This window comes from Engystomops pustulosus, chromosome 3 (genome assembly GCF_040894005.1).
Source record: "Engystomops pustulosus chromosome 3, aEngPut4.maternal, whole genome shotgun sequence".
Classification (NCBI taxonomy): Eukaryota; Metazoa; Chordata; class Amphibia; order Anura; family Leptodactylidae; genus Engystomops; species Engystomops pustulosus.
The window spans coordinates 6587368-6609214 of NC_092413.1; the positions used below are offsets into that span (position 1 = coordinate 6587368).

Sequence of the window (21847 nt, forward strand, 5' to 3'; positions counted from 1 at the left end):
TGGGAATTTGAGGGTTTTTCCATCTTCTTTCAGTTTTGGTTCCTACCAGATGGATTTTCCTGAGTGACTCGTCCAGGATGGAGAGGAACAGGGAGAGGATGGCGGAGATGATATGTGACCTCACCCTAGAGATCCTCTACCAGGTCACAGGAGAGGTGAGAGGTCACGTCCTTCTTATCTGCACTCAGTGACCACAATATCTCCCAGTCTTCTAGAAATGTCCCATAATGCACAGCTCTGATGTCACATGACCTCATTCTTATCCCCGTGTCCCATCTGTGTCTCCATAATCAGGATTACACAGTAATGAAGACGACTTGTAGACCTCAACATGAGAACATCAATAAGCAGAAGATCCTAGAACTTACCTCCAGGATCACTGAGCTGCTGAGCGGAGAGGTGAGCGCTGCCGGGAATGCTGGGACATGATATAATAACACAAGGGAGGGGTCCGGGGGATGACTGTGTCATTGTGTGTGTCAGGTTCCTATAAGATGTCAGGATGTGGCTGTCTATTTCTCCATGGAGGAGTGGGAGTATGTAGAAGGACACAAGGACCTGTACAAGGAGGTCATGATGGAGGACCACCAGCCCCTCACATCACCAGGTAATAGATTATATCCACACGTCTGATCATTATCTGTCAGTACAGAATGAATTCAGTCTCTGGATGTTTCCTACAGATCTATACAATGAGGAGATATCAGCGGAGAGATGTCCCCGTCCTCTTCTTCCACAGGATTGTCCAGAAGAAGATCCCATGGAGGATCAGGTAGATATAATCCTGCAGGACCTGTAGACCGATCTCTCGGGATGATCCCTATAATCTGTGGATGGGATGTGTTAGTCCTTGAGTTCAGTCTTTCAGGTTTCTTGGTCAACCAAATTCTATCAGCTCTCGCTTATTTTTGTGGACGTGATCTAGAAGGTTCTGGAATCTACGATTTGTTAAGTAAAATGTGCTGATTTATTGTCTATATATGACTTTTATAATATTAGTTACACCCTTTTTTCTTACTTAGGATCTGAATATTATTTATGCTGTAACAGTAAAAGAAGAAGAGACAGATGTGAGCGGTGATGAGGAGTGTAAGGAGGACGTCCCTACAGATAACCTCACCCAGGTGAGTGACCACCACTACATGAGGACTGGTTCACACGGCCATAATGTGGACATAACATCCCGACAATAATATCCTGACTGCAAATCCCGTCCTGACTGCAGCAAAGGGAATATACAGGGGCAGTAGTATAATAATCATCACTTACCCCCCGGTGCTCCATTGGAACTGGGAGGGGAGAATACTCTGACGTATTCCGAAAGACTGACAAAGATTGCTAAAACGTGGAAATTTTTGAATTTAAACTTTTTAATAATTCACGTTTGACACATTTGGACATTCCACCAGCATATAAACTTATTATATCAAAATAATTGTAATCAGTGTTATACTTGGCAGGTGATGGCGCCGAGCAATTGGAGGGACGAATGAGATCTGCAGAACCCAACATTCCCTCCGATGTGCCCCCAGCCCTTCACAGCGCTGATCCGTCATCTGATCCTCCTACACAAGTCCAGTCTTCAGATCCACCACACAATATACATCAAGATAAAACTCGTAGATATTCCAATCGTCCAAAGCTATTTCCATGTTCAGAATGTGACAAATTTTATTCTTCAAAAGCGTCACTATATATACATAGAAAACATCACACAGGGAAGAAGCCATACTCATGTTCAGAATGTAAGAAAGGTTTCCTCCACAAATCGAAGCTAACTAGACATGAGAGAACTCACACAGGAGAGAAGCCATTCTCATGTTCAGAATGCAACAAATGTTTTGCTTCAAAATCATCGATGAATGTACATAAAGAAATACACACTGGGAAGTTGCCTTACCCATGTTTAGATTGTAACAAATGTTTTCCTTCAAAAGCATCACTAAATTCACATAAAAAAATCCACTCCGGGAAGAAGTACTCATGTCCAGAATGTGAGAAAAGTTTCATCCACAGTTCGGGGCTTATGAGACATCTGGGATCACACACAGGGGTGAAGCCGTTTCCCTGTTCAGAATGTGGAAAATGTTTTAGAAATAAAATGGATCTCGATATCCATAAGAAAGTTCATTCATCGGAAAGGCCGTTCACGTGTTCCGAATGTTGCAAAAGTTTTACAAGGAAGCAAGATCTCGTTACCCATCTGAGAATTCACACAGGGGAGAAACCATTTCCATGTCCAGAATGTGGGAGATGTTTTAGTGTGCAGTCACATCTCGCTAGACATATAAGAATTCACACAGGGGAGAAGCCATTTCCATGTCCTGATTGTGACAAGGAGTTTATCATAAAATCAGATCTTAATAGACACCAGAAGACTCATCTGAAAGTGGTTTCATGTCCACCGGGTGAGAAACCTTCACCTGTGAAATCACGACCTGTTGTACATGAGAGAATTCACACACCAAATGCGTCATTAATTTTTGTTCCGAATCCTGTTGTGTTCGACCTCATACCGGTCCCTCAGGGTCAGGCCCCCTTTCATGTTGTGGAAAGTGTTTTACCATGAAATTAGTTTGTGCACAGGAGAGAATTCACACAGGAGAAAAATTATACATGAATATTCAGAATGTGGGAAATGTTTTTTTTTTAGTTATAAATGTAAATAAAAACCTGCAGCTATTTTGTAGCGCTTGTCTTCCGATCGTAACAAAACAGGACCTCGCATTTTTTTAATGTGTTTCCTTATCCAGATTATTGTAGAGTAAGAGAGAGAATAAGAAACTCCGCACTAAACTATGATCAGCAATGATGGGGCTTATTTACTAAGGGTTACGGATTGCACTTTTGTCGCACTGTTCACGTTTTTCACGATTTGCGCAGCTTTTACAGGTATTTTACAGGTATCTGCGCTAGAATTGTGTCGCACGCGGATTTTGGCGCAGCTGCGCTGCTTTCATGCAACAGAAATGGGGGTGTGGTGGGCCGTACTGAGCGTGGGATTTAACTTACAATTTGTGTCACAAGACAATGCACTTACATGCACCAGGACCTGAGCGGGGAAGCGACACATGCAGGATATCGGGCGCACGATCTTAGTGAATTGCGCCAGAGTGCATTATACACGGACACTCCGTAATTTGTGAACTCCAGTGGGCGGGTAAGTAAATGTGCCCCGATATGTTTATCCCATCGTCCTTCCAATGTACTTATTTCTTGATGTAAGTAAACCATAAACCAGAGCTGTTTTAGAGAAATTGATTTTTGAAATCAGCGGCTCAAAAATATCCAGGATCAGATGAAAAACTCCAGGTTTTCTGTGTTATTCATATTTTTACCTGCCAGAGGCTTAATATCCTCAGGACGGTCCGATACCACACAACGCTTCTTGTCCTCCTTGCCCAGATTTTGCCCCTGGGCTCAGAGTCTAAATGAGCAGTGGGGGAAGGAATACCAGCACATGCCTCAAGGGAAGCCACAAAATTTGAATCCACGTCAGTATCCACTCGCATCCCCATTCACCAAAGTTGGGGCACCCAAGTGAAGTTGGCATCCACTTTGGTTATGCATAAGCTTTTCACAGTATTGATTTCCAAACTTCACAGATGAGTTGGATGGCCCTCCACCACGAATACCTGCTACACCTGAATCTCCTTTGACTTAACACCAGCCCTGGAACAATAGCTTTCGATGAGGCCAATGGGGATCAGTGAACGCTCGGGGGTTTAACGGCACTAGAAGGACAGTGTATGTGTGGACAGGAAGTGCCAACCAAGTGTGCACTAGGACTGCAGACTCGCGCACACACACATCACACGCTGTCTTGCACCAGACTGAGCTGCAGGAGACATGTAACGGCCCGCTGGACGGGTTATGTAACAGAATTTATTCGGTTGAAATGTCCTTAAGATGTGGGAGAAGTATGGCCAACTAATCCAGCAGTCTTTGTGGTTCAATGTGCCATTAAGAACATGTACTTTCCTCTTCATATGATATGTTGATCCATTATCAACGTTGCTACCTTCTGTATATCTTTGGTATTGTAGCTGCTTAACATCTGCCTGGAAAGAAAATGTTTATATTGTGACCAATCAGATCTAATGTTAATAACTAATTGTACGAAGGTCCTGGTTGGATAATCCCTGAACTGACCACTCCCAAGGGAAGTTCATAAAAACCTCTGGTGGCCGGAAAGTGCTGGGGAGATCTAAGATGGAGTATAAAGCACATGTATCTAAGACCTGCAATCCAGACACATGGCCTACAGATAAGGCCCATAGCCCAAAGTCAATACCAGAGCTTTCCTAAACTCTGCTGCTGAATCAGCCGTCCATCTCTCCAGCCTGAAGCTACCTAAATCAGGCTGTGAGCATTACGTTGACAGATAGATCCAACCATGGTGCTGGACCAGTGGAATGGTTACCATGACCTGTTGCCTACATTGAAGTTCATGTTCAGGAAATAAAGGAACTGTGAGTTTATGATTGACATTGCTTGTCTCCTTGTCATTTCTGCCCCAGAAACAAGGAGCTCCTATCTACCATCAGTCAGGGACCCTCTCACACACCCATCAGCAGTGCCCCAGGGAGAACTACTATTCATCTGCCGCATCTCTCTCTCTTTGCATCACAATCTATCTTCCAGATACCTGCTTGTGGATGGGGCCTGTTCCTCTGCTACTCAGCGAACATGACCCTGTTGAGCGCTAGGCTGTGCTCAGCCAGCCACTCAGGTGCCAAAGGGAATCCAGAAGCCCCTCAAGCCCAACAAGGTCAGGCCTCGGAGGGGGATGTTGCAGACACATCAGGAGACTAAGCATCGGATAGGAGCTGGGTGACCCATCCTGCTCCTCCAAACTGAACAGAGGCACCAGGCTGAGATTTTGGAGCCATTGCCTCACTTCTCGCCCTATAAATGAAGGGGTGTGTTATACTCTAAAGATATACACACCTGCTATTAAGTAGTTGCCTCAAAACATTACTGTACCCCCCACTATGTCACCTCCAATCTGTGAGCATAAAGAACAGAGGTAATTGACGCACTGTACTATCCAACTGGTTTGACTTTGGGCCACACACTAAGGACATTATCCTGGAACTCCTCTGGTGTTCCCTCTTTTACCCCTATACAGGGATGTGGACTTTGCTGTGAAGAGATCGCAAGGCCACTACCTTTGGTGGTGGTCTCGGGGTCAGGCAAGTGTAGTCATAACAGTGCAACAGTGAAGGCAGCAATCAAGCAGAAATATCAGGGTCTTTAAAAGAGAAGAATACAGATACATGGGACACAAATAGAGTAAGGAAACAAGGCTGGGATCAAGGCACCTCCTGGAGGTCCATTTTATCACCAAAGGTGTTCACTGGTTTGTGGGGGACAGGTTAGATGTGTGCACACTGGCCCTTTTAATATCATGAACTGCACAGAGGCCGCACCTTTGGACCCACAAACTGATAGCTAGGAGCAAGATAATGGGGGTCATTTACTAAGGGCCCGATTCGCGTTTTCCCGACGTGTTACCCGAATATTTCCGATTTGCGCCGATTGCACCTGAATTGCCCCGGGATTGTGGCGCACGCGATCGGATTGTGGTGCATCGGCGCCGGCATGCGCGCGACGGAAATTGGGGGGCGTGGACGAACGAAAACCCGACGTATTCGGAAAAACCGCCGCATTTAAAAACCGAAAAAGTGTCGCTTGGGGAGCGCTTACCTTCACCTGGTCCGAGGTGGTGCATTCCAGCGCGATGAGATGACTTTCAGCGCAGCAGCGCCACCTGGTGGACGGGTGAAGAACTACCTTCTTAAATCCCGGCCGGACCCGAATCCGGAGCAGAGAACGCGCCGCTGGATCGCGAATGGGCGAGGTAAGTAAATCTGCCCCAATGTGTGAGGGCCAGAACATACCGTGGAGCATATGCGCAGCAGGAACAGAAACACAATGGTGCCTATGGGAGGGACTGGAGCAAAGGAGGAGCATACAGGGGAACTTTGAATATTTTCTATAGACTCCCAGGATCTCTCTTCAGGTCCAAAACCTTTACAGTCCACAAGATAATAGACCCCTCCGACCGTCTTCTTACTGTCCGCCCCCCTTTAATTAATAGGTAAAGTGAACAGAGCTAAGTACATAAATACAGCACCAGTGTGGAGTCCAATACAAGTACAGTACTAGAACTGAACTTCATACTGAAACACAGCACCAGGACCAATTCCCGGTACCTATGTACATACATACAGTATGGTAAATGATTCTACATATGTACAGAACTCCCTAATTAAAATTTATACAGGACCCCCTAATCAATAATAACATGCAGGAGAGCATCCTCTACACCTGGAGGAGAAGCGGTTCTACCATCACCATAGACAGGAGGCATCCTCTACACCTAGAGGAGAGGAGGTTCTACCATCACCATAGACAGGGGGCATCCTCTACACCTAGAGGATAGGAGGTTCTACCATCACCATAGACAGGGGGCATCCTCTACACCTAGAGGAGAGGAGGTTCTACCATCACCATAGACAGGAGGCATCCTCTACACCTAGAGGAGAGGAGGTTCTACCATCACCATAGACAGGAGGCATCCTCTACACCTAGAGAAGAGGGGGTTCTACCATCACCATAGACATGGGGCATCCTCTACACCTAGAGGAGAGGAGGTTCTACCATCACCATAGACAGGGGGCATCCTCTACACCTGGAGGAGAAGCGGTTCTACCATCACCATAGACAGGAGGCATCCTCTACACCTAGAGGAGAGGAGGTTCTACCATCACCATAGACAGGGGTATCCTCTACACCTAGAGGAGATTCTACCATTACCATAGACAAGGGGCATCCTCTACACCTAGAGGAGAGGAGGTTCTACCATCACCATAGACGGGGGGCATCCTCTACACCTAGAGGAGAGGAGGTTCTACCATCACGATAGACGGGGGGCATCCTCTACACCTAGAGGAGAGGAGGTTCTACCATCACCATAGACAGGGGGCACTCTCTACACCTAGAGGAGAGGAGGTTCTACCATCACCATAGACAGGGGGCATCCTCTACACCTAGAGGAGAGGTGGTTCTACCATCACCATAGGCAGGAGACATCTTCTACACCTAGAGGAGAGGAGGCTCTACCATCACCATAGACAGGGGACATCCTCTACACCTAGAGGAGAGGTGGTTCTACCATAACCATAGACAAGGAACATCCACTACACCTAGAGGAGAGGAGGTTCTACCATCACCATAGACAGGGACATCCTCTAGACCTAGAGGAGAAGAGGTTCTACCATCATCATAGACAGGGAGAATCCCCTACACCTACAGAAGAGGAGGCTCTACCATCACCGTAGACAGGGGGCATCCTCTACACCTAGAGGAGAGGAGGTTCAATCATCACCATAGACAGGGGACATCCTCTACACCTAGCGGAGAGGTGGTTCTACCATCACCATAGACAGGGGACATCTAATACACCTAGGGGAGAGGAGGTTCCACCATCACCATAGACAAGGGCATCCTCTACACCTAGAGGAGAGGTGGTTCTACCATCACCATAGACAGGGGCATCCTCTACACCTAGAGGAGAGGAGGTTCTACCATCACCATAGACAGGGGCATCCTCTACACCTAGAGGAGAGGAGGTTCTACCATCACCATAGACAGGGGACATCCACTACACCTAGAGGAGAGGAGGCTCTACCATCACCATAGACAGGGGGCATCCTCTACACCTAGAGGAGAGGTGTTTCTACCATCACAATAGACAGGGGGCATCCTCTACACATAGAGGAGAGGCAGTTCTACCATCACCATAGACAGGGGCATCCTCTACACATAGAGGAGAGGAGGTTCTACCATCAGCATAGACAGGGGACATCCTCTACACCTAGAGGAGAGGAGGTTCTTCCATCACCATAGACAGGGGCATCCTCTACACCTAGAGGAGAGGAGGTTCTACCATCACCATAGACAGGGGGCATCCTCTACACCTAGAGGAGAGGAGGCTCTATCATCACCATAGACAGGAGGCATCCTCCACACCTAGAGGAGAGGTGTTTCTACCATCTCCATAGACAGGGGGCATCCTCTACACCTAGAGGAGAGGAGGTTCTACCATCACCATAGACAGGGGCATCCTCTACACCTAGAGGAGAGGAGGTTCTACCATCACCATAGACAGGGGACATCCTCTACATATAGAGGAGAGGTGGTTCTACCATCAGCATAGACAGGGGGCATCCTCTACACCTAGAGGAGAGGTGGTTCTACCATCACCATAGACAGGGGGCATCCTCTACACCTAGAGGAGAGGAGGTTCTACCATCACCATAGACAGGGGACATCCTCTACACCTAGAGGAGAGGTGGTTCTACCATCACCATAGACAGGGGCATCCTCTACACCTAGAGGAGAGGAGGTTCTACCATCACCATAGACAGGGGCATCCTCTACACCTAGAGGAGAGGAGGTTCTACCATCACCATAGACAGGGGACATCCTCTACACCTAGAGGAGAGGAGGTTCTACCATCACCATAGACAGGGGCATCCTCTACATATAGAGGAGAGGTGGTTCTACCATCAGCATAGACAGGGGGCATCCTCTACACCTAGAGGAGAGGTGGTTCTACCACCAGCATAGACAGGGGACATCCTCTACACCTAGAGGAGAGGTGGTTCTACCATCACCATAGACAGGGGCATCCTCTACACCTAGAGGAGAGGAGGTTCTACCATCACCATAGACAGGGGCATCCTCTACACCTAGAGGAGAGGAGGCTCTACCATCACCATAGACAGGAGGCATCCTCTACACCTAGAGGAGAGGTGTTTCTACCATCACAATAGACAGGGGGCATCCTCTACACATATAGGAGAGGCAGTTCTACCATCACCATAGACAGGGGCATCCTCTACACATAGAGGAGAGGAGGTTCTACCATCAGCATAGACAGGGGACATCCTCTACACCTAGAGGAGAGGAGGTTCTTCCATCACCATAGACAGGGGCATCCTCTACACCTAGAGGAGAGGTAGTTGTACCATCACCATAGACAGGGGACATCCTCTACACCTAGAGGAGAGGAGGTTCTACCATCACCATAGACAGGGGGCATCCTCTACACCTAGAGGAGAGGAGGTTCTACCATCACCATAGACAGGGGGCATCCTCTACACCTAGAGGAGAAGAGGTTCTACCATCACCATAGACAGGGGGCATCCTTTACACCTAGAGGAGAGGAGGTTCTACCATCAGCATAGACAGGGGGCATCCTCTACACCTAGAGGAGAGGTAGTTCTACCATCAGCATAGGCAGGAGACATCCTCTACACCTAGAGGAGAGGAGGCTCTATCATCACCATAGACAGGAGGCATCCTCCACACCTAGAGGAGAGGTGTTTCTACCATCTCCATAGACAGGGGGCATCCTCTACACCTAGAGGAGAGGAGGTTCTACCATCACCATAGACAGGGACATCCTATACACATAGAGGAGAGGCAGTTCTACCATCACCATAGACAGGGGGCATCCTGTACACCTAGAGGAGAGGAGGTTCTACCATCACCATAGACAGGGGGCATCCTCTACACCTAGAGGAGAGGAGATTCTACCATCACCATAGACAGGGGGCATCCTCTACACCTAGAGGAGAGGAGGTTCTACCATCACCATAGATAGGGGCATCCTCTACATATAGAGGAGAGGTGGTTCTACCATCAGCATAGACAGGAGGCATCCTCTACACCTAGAGGAGAGGTGGTTCTACCACCAGCATAGACAGGGGACATCCTCTACACCTAGAGGAGAGGAGGTTCTACCATTACCATAGACAGGGGGCATCCTCTACACCTAGAGGAGAGGTGGTTCTACCACCAGCATAGACAGGGGGCATCCTCTACACCTAGAGGAGAGGTGGTTGTACCATCACCATAGACCGGGGGCATCCTCTACACCTAGAGAAGAGGAGGTTCTACCATCACCATAGACAGGAGGCATCCTCTACACATAGAGGAGAGGCAGTTCTACCATCACCATAGACAGGGGACATCCTCTACACCTAGAGGAGAGGAGGTTCTTCCATCACCATAGACAGGGGCATCCTCTACACCTAGAGGAGAGGAGGTTCGACCATCACCATAGACAGGGGGCATCCTCTACACCTAGAGGAGAGGAGGCTCTATCATCACCATAGAAAGGAGGCATCCTCCACACCTAGAGGAGAGGCGTTTCTACCACGACCATAGACAGGGGGCATCCTCTACACCTAGAGGAGAGGAGGTTCTACCATCACCATAGACAGGGACATCCTATACACATAGAGGAGAGGCAGTTCTACCATCATCATAGACAGGGGCATCCTCTACATATAGAGGAGAGGTGGTTCTACCATCAGCATAGACAGGGGACATCCTCTACACCTAGAGGAGAGGTGGTTCTACCACCAGCATAGACAGGGGACATCCTCTACACCTAGAGGAGAGGAGGTTCTACAATTACCATAGACAGGGGGCATCCTCTACACCTAGAGGAGAGGTGGTTCTACCACCAGCATAGACACGGGGCATCCTCTACACCTAGAGGAGAGGTGGTTGTACCATCACCATAGACCGGGGGCGTCCTCTACACCTAGAGGAGAGGAGGATCTACCATCACCATAGACAGGGAACATCCTCTACACCTAGAGGAGAGGTGTTTCTACCATCACAATAGACAGGGGGCATCCTCTACACATAGAGGAGAGGCAGTTCTACCATCACCATAGACAGGGGCATCCTCTACACCTAGAGGAGAGGAGGTTCTACCATCACCATAGACAGGGGGCATCCTCTACACCTAGAGGAGAGGAGGTTCTACCATCACCATGGACAGGGGGCATCCTCTACACATAGAGGAGAGGAGGTTCTACCATCAGCATAGACAGGGGGCATCCTCTACACATAGAGGAGAGGAGGTTCTACCTTCCGCATAGACAGGGGATATCCTCTACACCTAGAGGAGAGGAGGTCCTTCCATCACCATAGACAGGGGCATCCTCTACACCTAGAGGAGAGGAGGTTCTGCCATCACCATAGACAGGGGTCATCCTATACACCTAGAGGAGAGGAGGTTCTACCATCACCATAGACAGGGGGCATCCTCTACACCTAGAGGAGAGGAGGTTCTACCATCATCATAAACAGGAGGCATCCTCTACACCTAAAGGAGAGGAGGTTCTACCATCACCATAGACAGGGGGCATCCTCTACACCTAGAGGAGAGGTGGTTTTACCATCACCATAGGCAGGAGACATCCTCTACACCTAGAGGAGAGGAGGTTCTACCATCACCATAGACAGGGACATCCTCTACACCTAGAGGAGAGGCAGTTCTACCATCACCATAGACAGGGGCATCCTCTACATATAGAGGAGAGGTGGTTCTACCATCACCATAGGCAGGAGACATCCTCTACACCTAGAGGAGAGGAGGTTCTACCATCACCATAGACAGGGACATCCTCTACACCTAGAGGAGAGGCAGTTCTACCATCACCATAGACAGGGGCATCCTCTACATATAGAGGAGAGGTGGTTCTACCATCAGCATAGACAGGGGACATCCTCTACACCTAGAGGAGAGGAGGTTCTACTATCACCATAGACAGGGGGCGTCCTCTACACCTAGAGGAGAGATGGTTCTATCATCACCATAGACAGGGGGCATCCTCTACACCTAGAGGAGAGGAGGTTCTTCCATCACCATAGACAGGGGCATCCTCTACACCTAGAGGAGAGGAGGTTCTGCCATCACCATAGACAGGGGGCATCCTCTACACCTAGAGGAGAGGAGGTTCTGCCATCACCATAGACAGGGTGCATCCTATACACCTAGAGGAGAGGAGGTTCTACCATCACCATAGACAGGGGGCATCCTCTACACCTAAAGGAGAGGAGGTTCTAACATCACCATAGACAGGGGGCGTCCTTTACACCTAAAGGATAGGAGGTTCTAACATCACCATAGACAGGGGGCGTCCTTTACACCTAGAGGAGAGATGGTCCTACCATTACCATAGGCAGGGGGCATCCTCTACACCTAAAGGAGAGGTGGTTCTACCATCACCATAGACAGGGGGCATCCTCTACACCTAGAGGAGAGGTGGTTCTACCATCACCATAGACAGGTGGCATCCTCTACACCTAGTGGAGAGGTGGTTCTACCATCACCATAGACAGGGGGCGTCCTCTACACCTAGAGGAGAGATGGTTCTACCATCACCATAGACAGGGGGCATCCTCTACACCTAGAGGAGAGGAGGTTCTTCCATCACCATAGACAGGGGGCATCCTCTACACCTAGAGGAGAGGAGGCTCTACCATCAGCATAGACAGGGGCATCCTCTACACCTAGAGGAGAGGAGGTTCTACCATCACCATAGACAGGGGCATCCTCTACACCTAGAGGAGAGGAGGTTCTACCATCACCATAGACAGGGACATCCTCTACACCTAGAGAAGAGGAGGTTCTACCATCACCGTAGACAGGGGGCATCCTCTACACCTAGAGGAGAGGAGGTTCTATCATCACCATAGACAGGGGGCATCCTCTACACCTAGAGGAGAGGCAGTTCTACCATCACCATAGACAGGGGGCATCCTCTACACCTAGAGGAGAGGAGGTTCTACCATCACCATAGACAGGGGACATCCTCTACACCTAGAGGAGAGGTGGTTCTACCATAACCATAGACATGGAGCATCATCTACACCTAGGGGAGCGGAGGTTCTACCATCACCATAGACAGGGAGCATCCTCTACACCTAGAGGAGAGGAGGTTCTACCATCACCATAGACAGGGGGCATCCTCTACACCTAGAGGAGAGGAGGTTCTACCATCACCATAGACAGGGGCATCTTCTACACCTAGAGGAGAGGAGGTTCTACCATTACCATAGACAGGAGGCATCCTCTACACCTAAAGGAGAGGAGGTTCTACCATCACCATAGACAGGGGCATCCTCTACACCTAGAGGAGATGTGGTTCTAACATCACCATAGACAGGGGACATCCTCTACACCTAAAGGAGAGGAGGATCTACCATCATCATAGACAGGGGGCATCCTCTACACCTAGAGGAGAGGAGGCTCTACCATCACCATAGACAGGGGCATCCTCTAAACCTAGAGGAGAGGAGGTTCTACCATCATCATAGACAGGGGCATCCTCTACACCTAGAGGAGAGGAGGTTCTACCATCACCATAGACAGGGACATCCTCTACACCTAGAGAAGAGGAGGTTCTACCATCACCGTAGACAGGGGGCATCCTCTACACCTAGAGGAGAGGAGGTTCTATCATCACCATAGACAGGGGGCATCCTCTACACCTAGAGGAGAGGCAGTTCTACCATCACCATAGACAGGGGGCATCCTCTACACCTAGAGGAGAGGAGGTTCTACCATCACCATAGACAGGGGACATCCTCTACACCTAGAGGAGAGGTGGTTCTACCATAACCATAGACATGGAGCATCATCTACACCTAGAGGAGAGTAGGTTCTACCATCACCATAGACAGGAGGCATCCTCTACACCTAGAGGAGAGGAGGATCTGCCATCACCATAGACAGGGGGCATCCTCTACACCTAGAGGAGAGGAGGGTCTACCATCACCATAGACAGGGGGCATCCTCTACACCTAGAGGAGAGGAGGTTCTACCATCACCATAGACAGGGAGCATCCTCTACACCTAGGGGAGAGGAGGTTCTACCATCACCATAGACAGGGAGCATCCTCTACACCTAGAGGAGAGGAGGTTCTACCATCACCATAGACAGGGGCATCCTCTACACCTAGAGGAGAGGAGGTTCTACCATCACCATAGACAGGGAGCATCCTCTACACCTAGGGGAGAGGAGGTTCTACCATCACCATAGACAGGGAGCATCCTCTACACCTAGAGGAGAGGAGGTTCTACCATCACCATAGACAGGGGGCATCCTCTACACCTAGAGGAGAGGAGGTTCTACCATCACCATAGACAGGGAGCATCCTCTACACCTAGGGGAGAGGAGGTTCTACCATCACCATAGACAGGGGGCATCCTCTAGACCTAGAGGAGAGGAGGTTCTACCATCACCATAGACAGGGGGCATCCTCTACACCTAGAGGAGAGGAGGTTCTACCATCACCATAGACAGGGGGCATCCTCTACACCTAGAGGAGAGGAGGTTCTACCATCACCATAAACAGGGGGCATCCTCTACACCTAGAGGAGAGGAGGTTCTACCATCACCATAGACAGGGGGCATCCTCTACACCTAGAGGAGAGGAGGTTCTATCATCACCATAGACAGGGGACATCCTCTACACCTAGAGGAGAGGAGGTTCTACCATCACCATAGACAGGGGGCATCCTCTACACCTAGAGGAGAGGAGGTTCTACCATCACCATAGACAGGGGGCATCGTCTACACCTAGAGGAGAGGAGGTTCTACCATCACCATAGACAGGGGGCATCCTCTACACCTAGAGGAGAGGAGGTTCTACCATCACCATAGACAGGGGGCATCCTCTACACCTAGAGGAGAGGAGGTTCTACCATCACCATAGACAGGGGGCATCCTCTACACATAGAGGAGATGCAATTCTAGCATCTTGAATTTTTTTCAGTGAGGGTTCCCTCACCTGAGATGATTGGGTTTTCTGGTTTATGAATTTTGGGAAGCATATAGAATATGCCTGTTTTGGGACTCTCAGGGGTGAAGTCCAGAAAGTTTGCAGAAAATGCAGGACCCTCTAATGACTTTCCTCAGTTCTCTTGTGTATTCTTGAGTTGGTTCCTCACAAAACTTTTTTCCTTGTGACAACGATGAGGGGACGGATTATATCCAGAAAAGAGAAGTCTTCAGAAAAATGGATTTAATTTCTCTATACACTACGTGTTATAGTCCGACTCTCCACATCCAGCACATGTCCTCATTTTTCTTTTATGCGCTTATTCACGCGGCTGTGAATTTCCCGTGCATGTGATGGCAGTCATTACAGTGGTCAGTGACACATGAGCAGAGCTCACACACAGAAGACACAGAGGATGGAAACAGAGGACGATGTACAAGGAGCCGTACACAAGTCTGTGAACAATATTACAGAGACTCTTCAGCTTCTCCAGCACAGCAGAGCCTGGAACATACTGAGCTCCGCCCACACCCAGCACCATGTGATCCCTGGGCTCCTCCCACACATGATCACATGATGAGGTGACATCACTGCAGGTCCTGTATATAAGCGGCTCTGCAGCTGGGGGTAAGTTACACTGTGCGGTTATTATCTATAGAGTAGATGATATAGCGGAGAGAGGCAGCGCCGCTCTGTACCTCACCCCACGCCGGCTCCATGTCTCACCTCACATCCACCTCATATTACCAGACACTTATTATACACCATGAGCCTGAGAGAAGCCTCTGCTGCTCCTCATCCCCTCACACGTTACACAAATCCCTCGTCTCCACAGAATATTCCCTCAGCTTCTCCTCATTTCTCTCACATTTTTGGGAATTTGAGGGTTTTTCCATCTTCTTTCAGTTTCGGTTCCTACCAGATGGATTTTCCTGAGTGACTCGTCCAGGATGGAGAGGAACAGAGACATGATGGCGGAGATGATCTGTGACCTCACCCTAGAGATCCTCTACCAGGTCACAGGAGAGGTGAGAGGTCACATCCTTCTAGTCTATTGTACAATTTGCCCCAATAAACTACAGCTGTAATATTGTAAGCTCTTCCATATTTAATCAGTAAAGCCAAACAGAAAGCGTCTTGTCCTGTAACAACTTGGTGCATGTTATTTTGTCTGTGGGTGTATAGTGATGTCCTATGAATGTGATTGGAGAGGTGAGAAATCTGATGACGTCACATGACCTCATTCTTATCCCCGTGTCCAGTGGTGTAACTAGAAGCTGATGGGCCCCAGTGCAAAGTCTATGCCAGACTATAATGTATGGTTTATAGTAATAGTCTTCTCATATGGGAAAGTGACACCATAAGGGCCCACTAAACCTCTTGGGCCCGGGTGCGATCGCAACCTCTGCAACCCCTCAAGTTACTCCCTTGCCTGTGTCCCATCTGTATCTCCATAATCAGGATTACACAGTAATGAAGACGACTTGTAGACCTCAACATGAGACAATCAATAAGCAGAAGATCCTAGAACTTACCTCCAGGATCACTGAGCTGCTGAGCGGAGAGGTGAGCGCTGCCGGGAATGCTGGGACATGATATAATAACACAAGGGAGGGGTCCGGGGGATGACTGTGTCATTGTGTGTGTCAGGTTCCTATAAGATGTCAGGATGTGGCTGTCTATTTCTCCATGGAGGAGTGGGAGTATGTAGAAGGACACAAGGACCTGTACAAGGAGGTCATGATGGAGGACCACCAGCCCCTCACATCACCAGGTAATAGATTATATCCACACGTCTGATCATTATCTGTCAGTACAGAATGAATTCAGTCTCTGGATGTTTCCTACAGATCTATACAATGAGGAGATATCAGCGGAGAGATGTCCCCGTCCTCTTCTTCCACAGGATTGTCCAGAAGAAGATCCCATGGAGGATCAGGTAGATATAATCCTGCAGGACCTGTAGACGGTTGTGGAGATGATCCCTATAATCTGTGGATGGGATGTGTTAGTCCTCGTGTTCAGTCTTTCAGATTTCTTGGTCAACCAAATTCTATTTACTCTCTGTTGTTTTTTGTGGACGTGGTATAGAAGGTTCTGGAGTCTTCAAGTTGTCATGTAAACTGATTAATTGTCTATATATGACTTTTATAATATTTGTTTCACACATTTTTTACTTAGGACCTGAATCTTATTTATGCTGTAACAGTCAAAGAAGAAGGATCTGATGCGAGCGATGATGAGGAGTGTAAGGAGGACGTCCCTACAGATAACTGCCCAGGTGAGTGACCCCCACTAACACTAGATGTCCATGGATCGGGAGTAAAATTAGATGTCTTTCGTCAGTGAAACGCATCTGAGTTTGAGGCAATTTTGGGACATGGCGATGGGATGTGAGTGCTGTCCTTTTCCCCATGTACCCAATAACTTCAATGGGCAAGTGTGAAACATTCCTTGAATTAGAGACCTTAGTACCAAAACTTTCTATGTGTCTAGTACAATAAACTACCAAGGTGTCCAACTTCCGTCTGATGTAGAACATGGGCGTGAATATCATTCATGCGTAAGGACCGAAATTAGGACTCACGCGGACATAATGTAGACGTTTCATACACGACAATATTATGGCTGCAAATCCCATCCTGAAGCTTCATTACTGGTGCTGGAACTGGTGCAGGGGGGTGAGAATTCCCTGTTTTTTATCCTAAACCGAATGGAAACTTGGAAAACGCCTTTAGATGATTGAATTTTGCCAAGTATTTTCCTAAGTCTATGGAATTCCGTCTTTTTTTTCAAAATTAATCTACTTTGGGCCACATTTATCACTTGCTTTTTCTGTTGGTTTTGCGCCTTTTCGTTTAGGCGCACCGTTTTTGCGCCCGTTTTGCGATTAAACGTCAAATTAGCCGCGCAACTAAAATAACCACCTTTCCCTCATCTATCGTTCAATTCCAGATGTTTTGCTGCGCCTAATGATATTCATCACGTGCGACTTTTGCATTTAGGCGCAAAAACGGGCGCAAAAACACTCCAGCCCGAAGGTGGCGTTATCTAAGAAGAAAGCACTGAGCCCCTGTGCAGAAGAGCTCATTTCTAGCAGCAAACCTCAGCCAGACACTAGAACATATAATAGATACATTAGATACACTGCAGACACTAGAACATATAATAGATACAATTAGATACATTACAGATACTGGAACATATAATAGATACATTAGATACACTGCAGACACTGGAACATATAATAGATACATTAGATACATTGCAGACACTGGAACATATAATAGATATATTAGATACATTACAGACACTAGTACATATAATAGATACATTAGATACACTGCAGACACTAGAACATATAATAGATACATTAGATACACTGCAGACACTAGAACATATAATAGATACATTAGATACACTGCAGACACTAGAACATATAATAGATACATTAGATACACTGCAGACACTAGAACATATAATAGATACATTAGATACACTGCAGACACTGGAACATATAATAGATACATTAGATACACTGCAGACACTGGAACATATAATAGATACATTAGATACATTACAGACACTAGAACATATAATAGATACATTAGATACTCTGCAGACACTGGAACATATAATAGATACATTAGATACACTGCAGACACTGGTACATATAATAGATACATTAGATACACTGCAGACACTGGTACATATAATAGATACATTAGATACATTACAGACACTGGAACATATAATAGATACATTAGATACACTGCAGATACTGGAACATATAATAGATACATTAGATACACTGCAGACACTGGAACATATAATAGATACATTAGATACACTGCAGACACTGGAACATATAATAGATACATTAGATACACTGCAGACACTGGAACATATAATAGATACATTAGATACACTGCAGACACTGGAACATATAATAGATACATTAGATACACTGCAGACACTGGAACATATAATAGATACATTAGATACACTGCAGACACTGGAACATATAATAGATACATTAGATACACTGCAGACAGGAGCTGCAGACTCTATTTACAGTTCATCACCTTCTATTTACAAAATATTCTGCAAAATGTTGAGCTCACAGCAAGAGAGCTCAGAAGTTTGCAGAACTTTGCAAAAGTTTGCAGAATGTTGCAGATACTACATACAAGTGTCCCCCGTGTAATTCTGCACAGTGTCTGAGGGGGATATTGTGCAGAATTACAGGGGTGCAGCAGGAGACCAGCACTGGGGGATCCCCTCTAGGAGAAGCCCCTGCTGAGGAGGTCACTGGGTGCTGGGTGTCACACACCTGGGTGCTGCTGAGGAGGTCACTGGGTGCTGGGTGTCACACACCTGGGTGCTGCTGTGAGTGTTATCTCCATTCTGGGCTGTGGGAGAAGCAGAGAGGAGCTTGTAGCAGGATCACATGTAAGTGTCAGAATCTAACATTGCGCCTAAACTGCGCCTAAATTGTGTTAAAGTAAAGTGATTAATAAGAGGCAGGAAATTAACTTATCACAGATGGTTGTAGCTTGTGATAATTCTTGCAAAACAGTGCGCCTGAATTTAGGTGCAACTACTACACTTAGGCGCACAAAAGTGATAAATGTGGCCCTTTGTGTTCTAATCAGCAGATGTTGGAGCTCTCTTCTCTCCCTGCTGTGCTCGGCTCCTGAGCTCGGCTATTCCACACATTTCCAGTTCTTATTGTAAAGAAACCTTGCTGCTTCTGAAGGTTTTTCCCCCAGATAGAGAGATTATATAACTATAAAAGTTATGTTTTGACAAGTTCTTTCAATGTATGAAAATTCTATAACAAATAGATGGAATATGTCATTATAGCTTTGTAGGATTGTCTGAAAAATAATCGAATCTGTGTTCTACTTGGCAGATGTCGATGACGGGAGCTCGGAGGAAGGACTAATATCTTCATATCTTATAACAGAGGATTGTGATATCAATCAAGAACCGGATGAGGAGCTTTACATAACCCAAGATGTGTACCCAGCCCTTTACAGCACAGATTTCTCATATTATTATCCCACACAGGTCCTGGATTCAGATCCATTGCAAAATATTCCTCAGGATAAAACTCCCAGAATGGGGGAACGTTGTAGAGATCTCCCGAAGCCATTTCCATGTTTAGAATGTGGTAGAAGTTTTAACCAAAAGACGGGTCTTATTAGACATTCTAGAATTCACACAGGAGAGAAACCATTTATATGTACCGAATGTGGGAAATGTTTTACCCGGAAAACTTATCTAACTGCACATGAAGCAATTCACACGGGGATGACGCCCTATTCATGTCTAGAATGTGGGAAAGGTTTTAGCCTCAAGCGGAGTCTTATTAGACATCAGAGAACTCACACAGGAGAGAAGCCATTTCAATGTCCTGAATGTGGGAAGTGTTTTGCAATTAAATCAGATCTTGTTACACATCAGAGAATTCATACGGGGGAGAAGCCATTTTCATGCCCAGTATGCGGGAAACGTTTTAATGTACAATCACATCTCGCTAGACATCAGAAACTTCACACCGGGGAGAAGCCATTTGCATGTGGAGTATGTGGGAAACGTTATATCCAGAAGTCAGTGTGTAGGAGACATGAGGAAATGTGTCATTGGAGGACAAGTCCTAGTCCTGATTGTGACAAGCACTTCAATAATAAATCAGATCTTACTAGTCACCAAGACTTGAGGGGGAAGCTGATTTCTGTTCCTCAATGTGAGAAATCTTCAATTGTGAAATCCAATCTTTCAGCAAATGAGAGAATTCACACAGGAGAGGGGTCTTTAATGTATTTTCACAATGTGGGAAGCCATGTCCCCCAAAATGAAAGACATCATGGAGGTCCCCAAAGGACATGGCCAAGTTTTGATTGCTGGGAGTAGTTGACTTTAAAATCCAATCTTGCAGCAAAGGAGAGAATTCACACAGGAGAGAATTCACACGGGAATTAAGTTATGTATTAATGTTCCTAATTTGGGAAATGTTTACAAATACAAAAATAAAAGCCCCCAGTGTTTTGGTGTCTGTCGTCTACCTGCTGTGAAGTTCTGTTTTTGGCCTTGTTCAGATGTTGGTGTGGGGTCTCGCTTGTTCTGGGACGGAGAATGGGGCTATGAAGGAGGATCGTAATAGCTTGAAACGCGTTGGTAATTTTCTCTTTCTTTTAATGAGATCAAGTATTTAGAAAAATTTTTCTAGAGATACAATTTTTATGACTACATTGAATCGCGTGTACAAGCCAGAGTAATGAACACGCCGGAGCCGGAGTAATGAACAACTCTATGGCACTAAGGCTACATGCACCTGTCTCCGTCTGTGTGCCGTGCACTTTAACCTTAATGGCCTCTGTATCTGCTTTTTACGGCGCTCATTCTTCTGAAGCAACACTTTTCTATGGATATCACGTCCTGCTGCTCCCCCGGCTTTGATACGTCACCCAAACTAACACCCGGGATCAGAAAAGCTCCTGAAGGGTGCCCCCGACGGTATAAGGAGGGTGCCCACAGACTGGGGGTGTCCTGGTGTTGCAATTTATTACATGGGATGTTTGCACTTTAAATAGGGGTGGTATTTGTTTCCTTTCTCCTCCCTGCTGCTCAACTCCTCCCACAGAGGAGCCTTTATAGGGCAGGCACTGGGCCTGCACTTCCTCTTGCCCGTTCCATCTTCAAGCTGTCTGCAGTAGTGGTGAGCGGTATCTGGCTTGTGTCCTGGTACCTTAGGTAGCCAGGTTTATTAATGGACGACCTAATCCCCTTCTTGAGGCGCTTTGTGCCTGCATATGAAGTGAAGGAGAGGGCTGGCTCTTGCAGCTCCTCTCTCCTTCACTGCCCCTGCTGCCCCTCCGTCAGTGATGTCAGTCCACACGTATGGCGCAGCTGCCGGACTGTTTAAGGTCTCTCCCCCACATTAGTGTAATTTCCTGGCCGGCGGGCCGCGCATTTGTCGCAATAACTGGCACATTTAGTCCACTCCGCTGTATTCCCAGTGGCTATGCTCTCGGCCTTCTGACGTTCCGGCTGCCTGCACTGTGGAGGTGGTCGCCCCGCCCCATCCCCAGCGTTTTGCTGTGTACAGTGCTTGGTGGGCGCACCGCAGCACGGCTACCTCCTTAGAGGAGACCCCATCAACGGGTCCCCCTAGTCCAGTTCT

The 21847-nt window shown here is 47.3% G+C and overlaps 1 protein-coding gene across 1 annotated transcript; it reads left to right on the forward strand.

Annotated features, from left to right (window-relative positions):
* Positions 1 to 435: 435 nt before the first annotated feature.
* Positions 436 to 20728, forward strand: LOC140120793 (uncharacterized). The gene is made up of 6 exons (XM_072139736.1): positions 436 to 772; positions 1023 to 1124; positions 1461 to 2563; positions 16403 to 16597; positions 16840 to 16939; positions 19574 to 20728. Exons 3-6 carry the CDS (start codon positions 1490 to 1492, stop codon positions 20575 to 20577), a joined length of 2373 nt encoding a protein of 790 aa, XP_071995837.1. The 5' UTR covers positions 436 to 772; positions 1023 to 1124; positions 1461 to 1489; the 3' UTR covers positions 20578 to 20728.
* The last annotated feature ends 1119 nt before the right edge of the window (positions 20729 to 21847 follow it).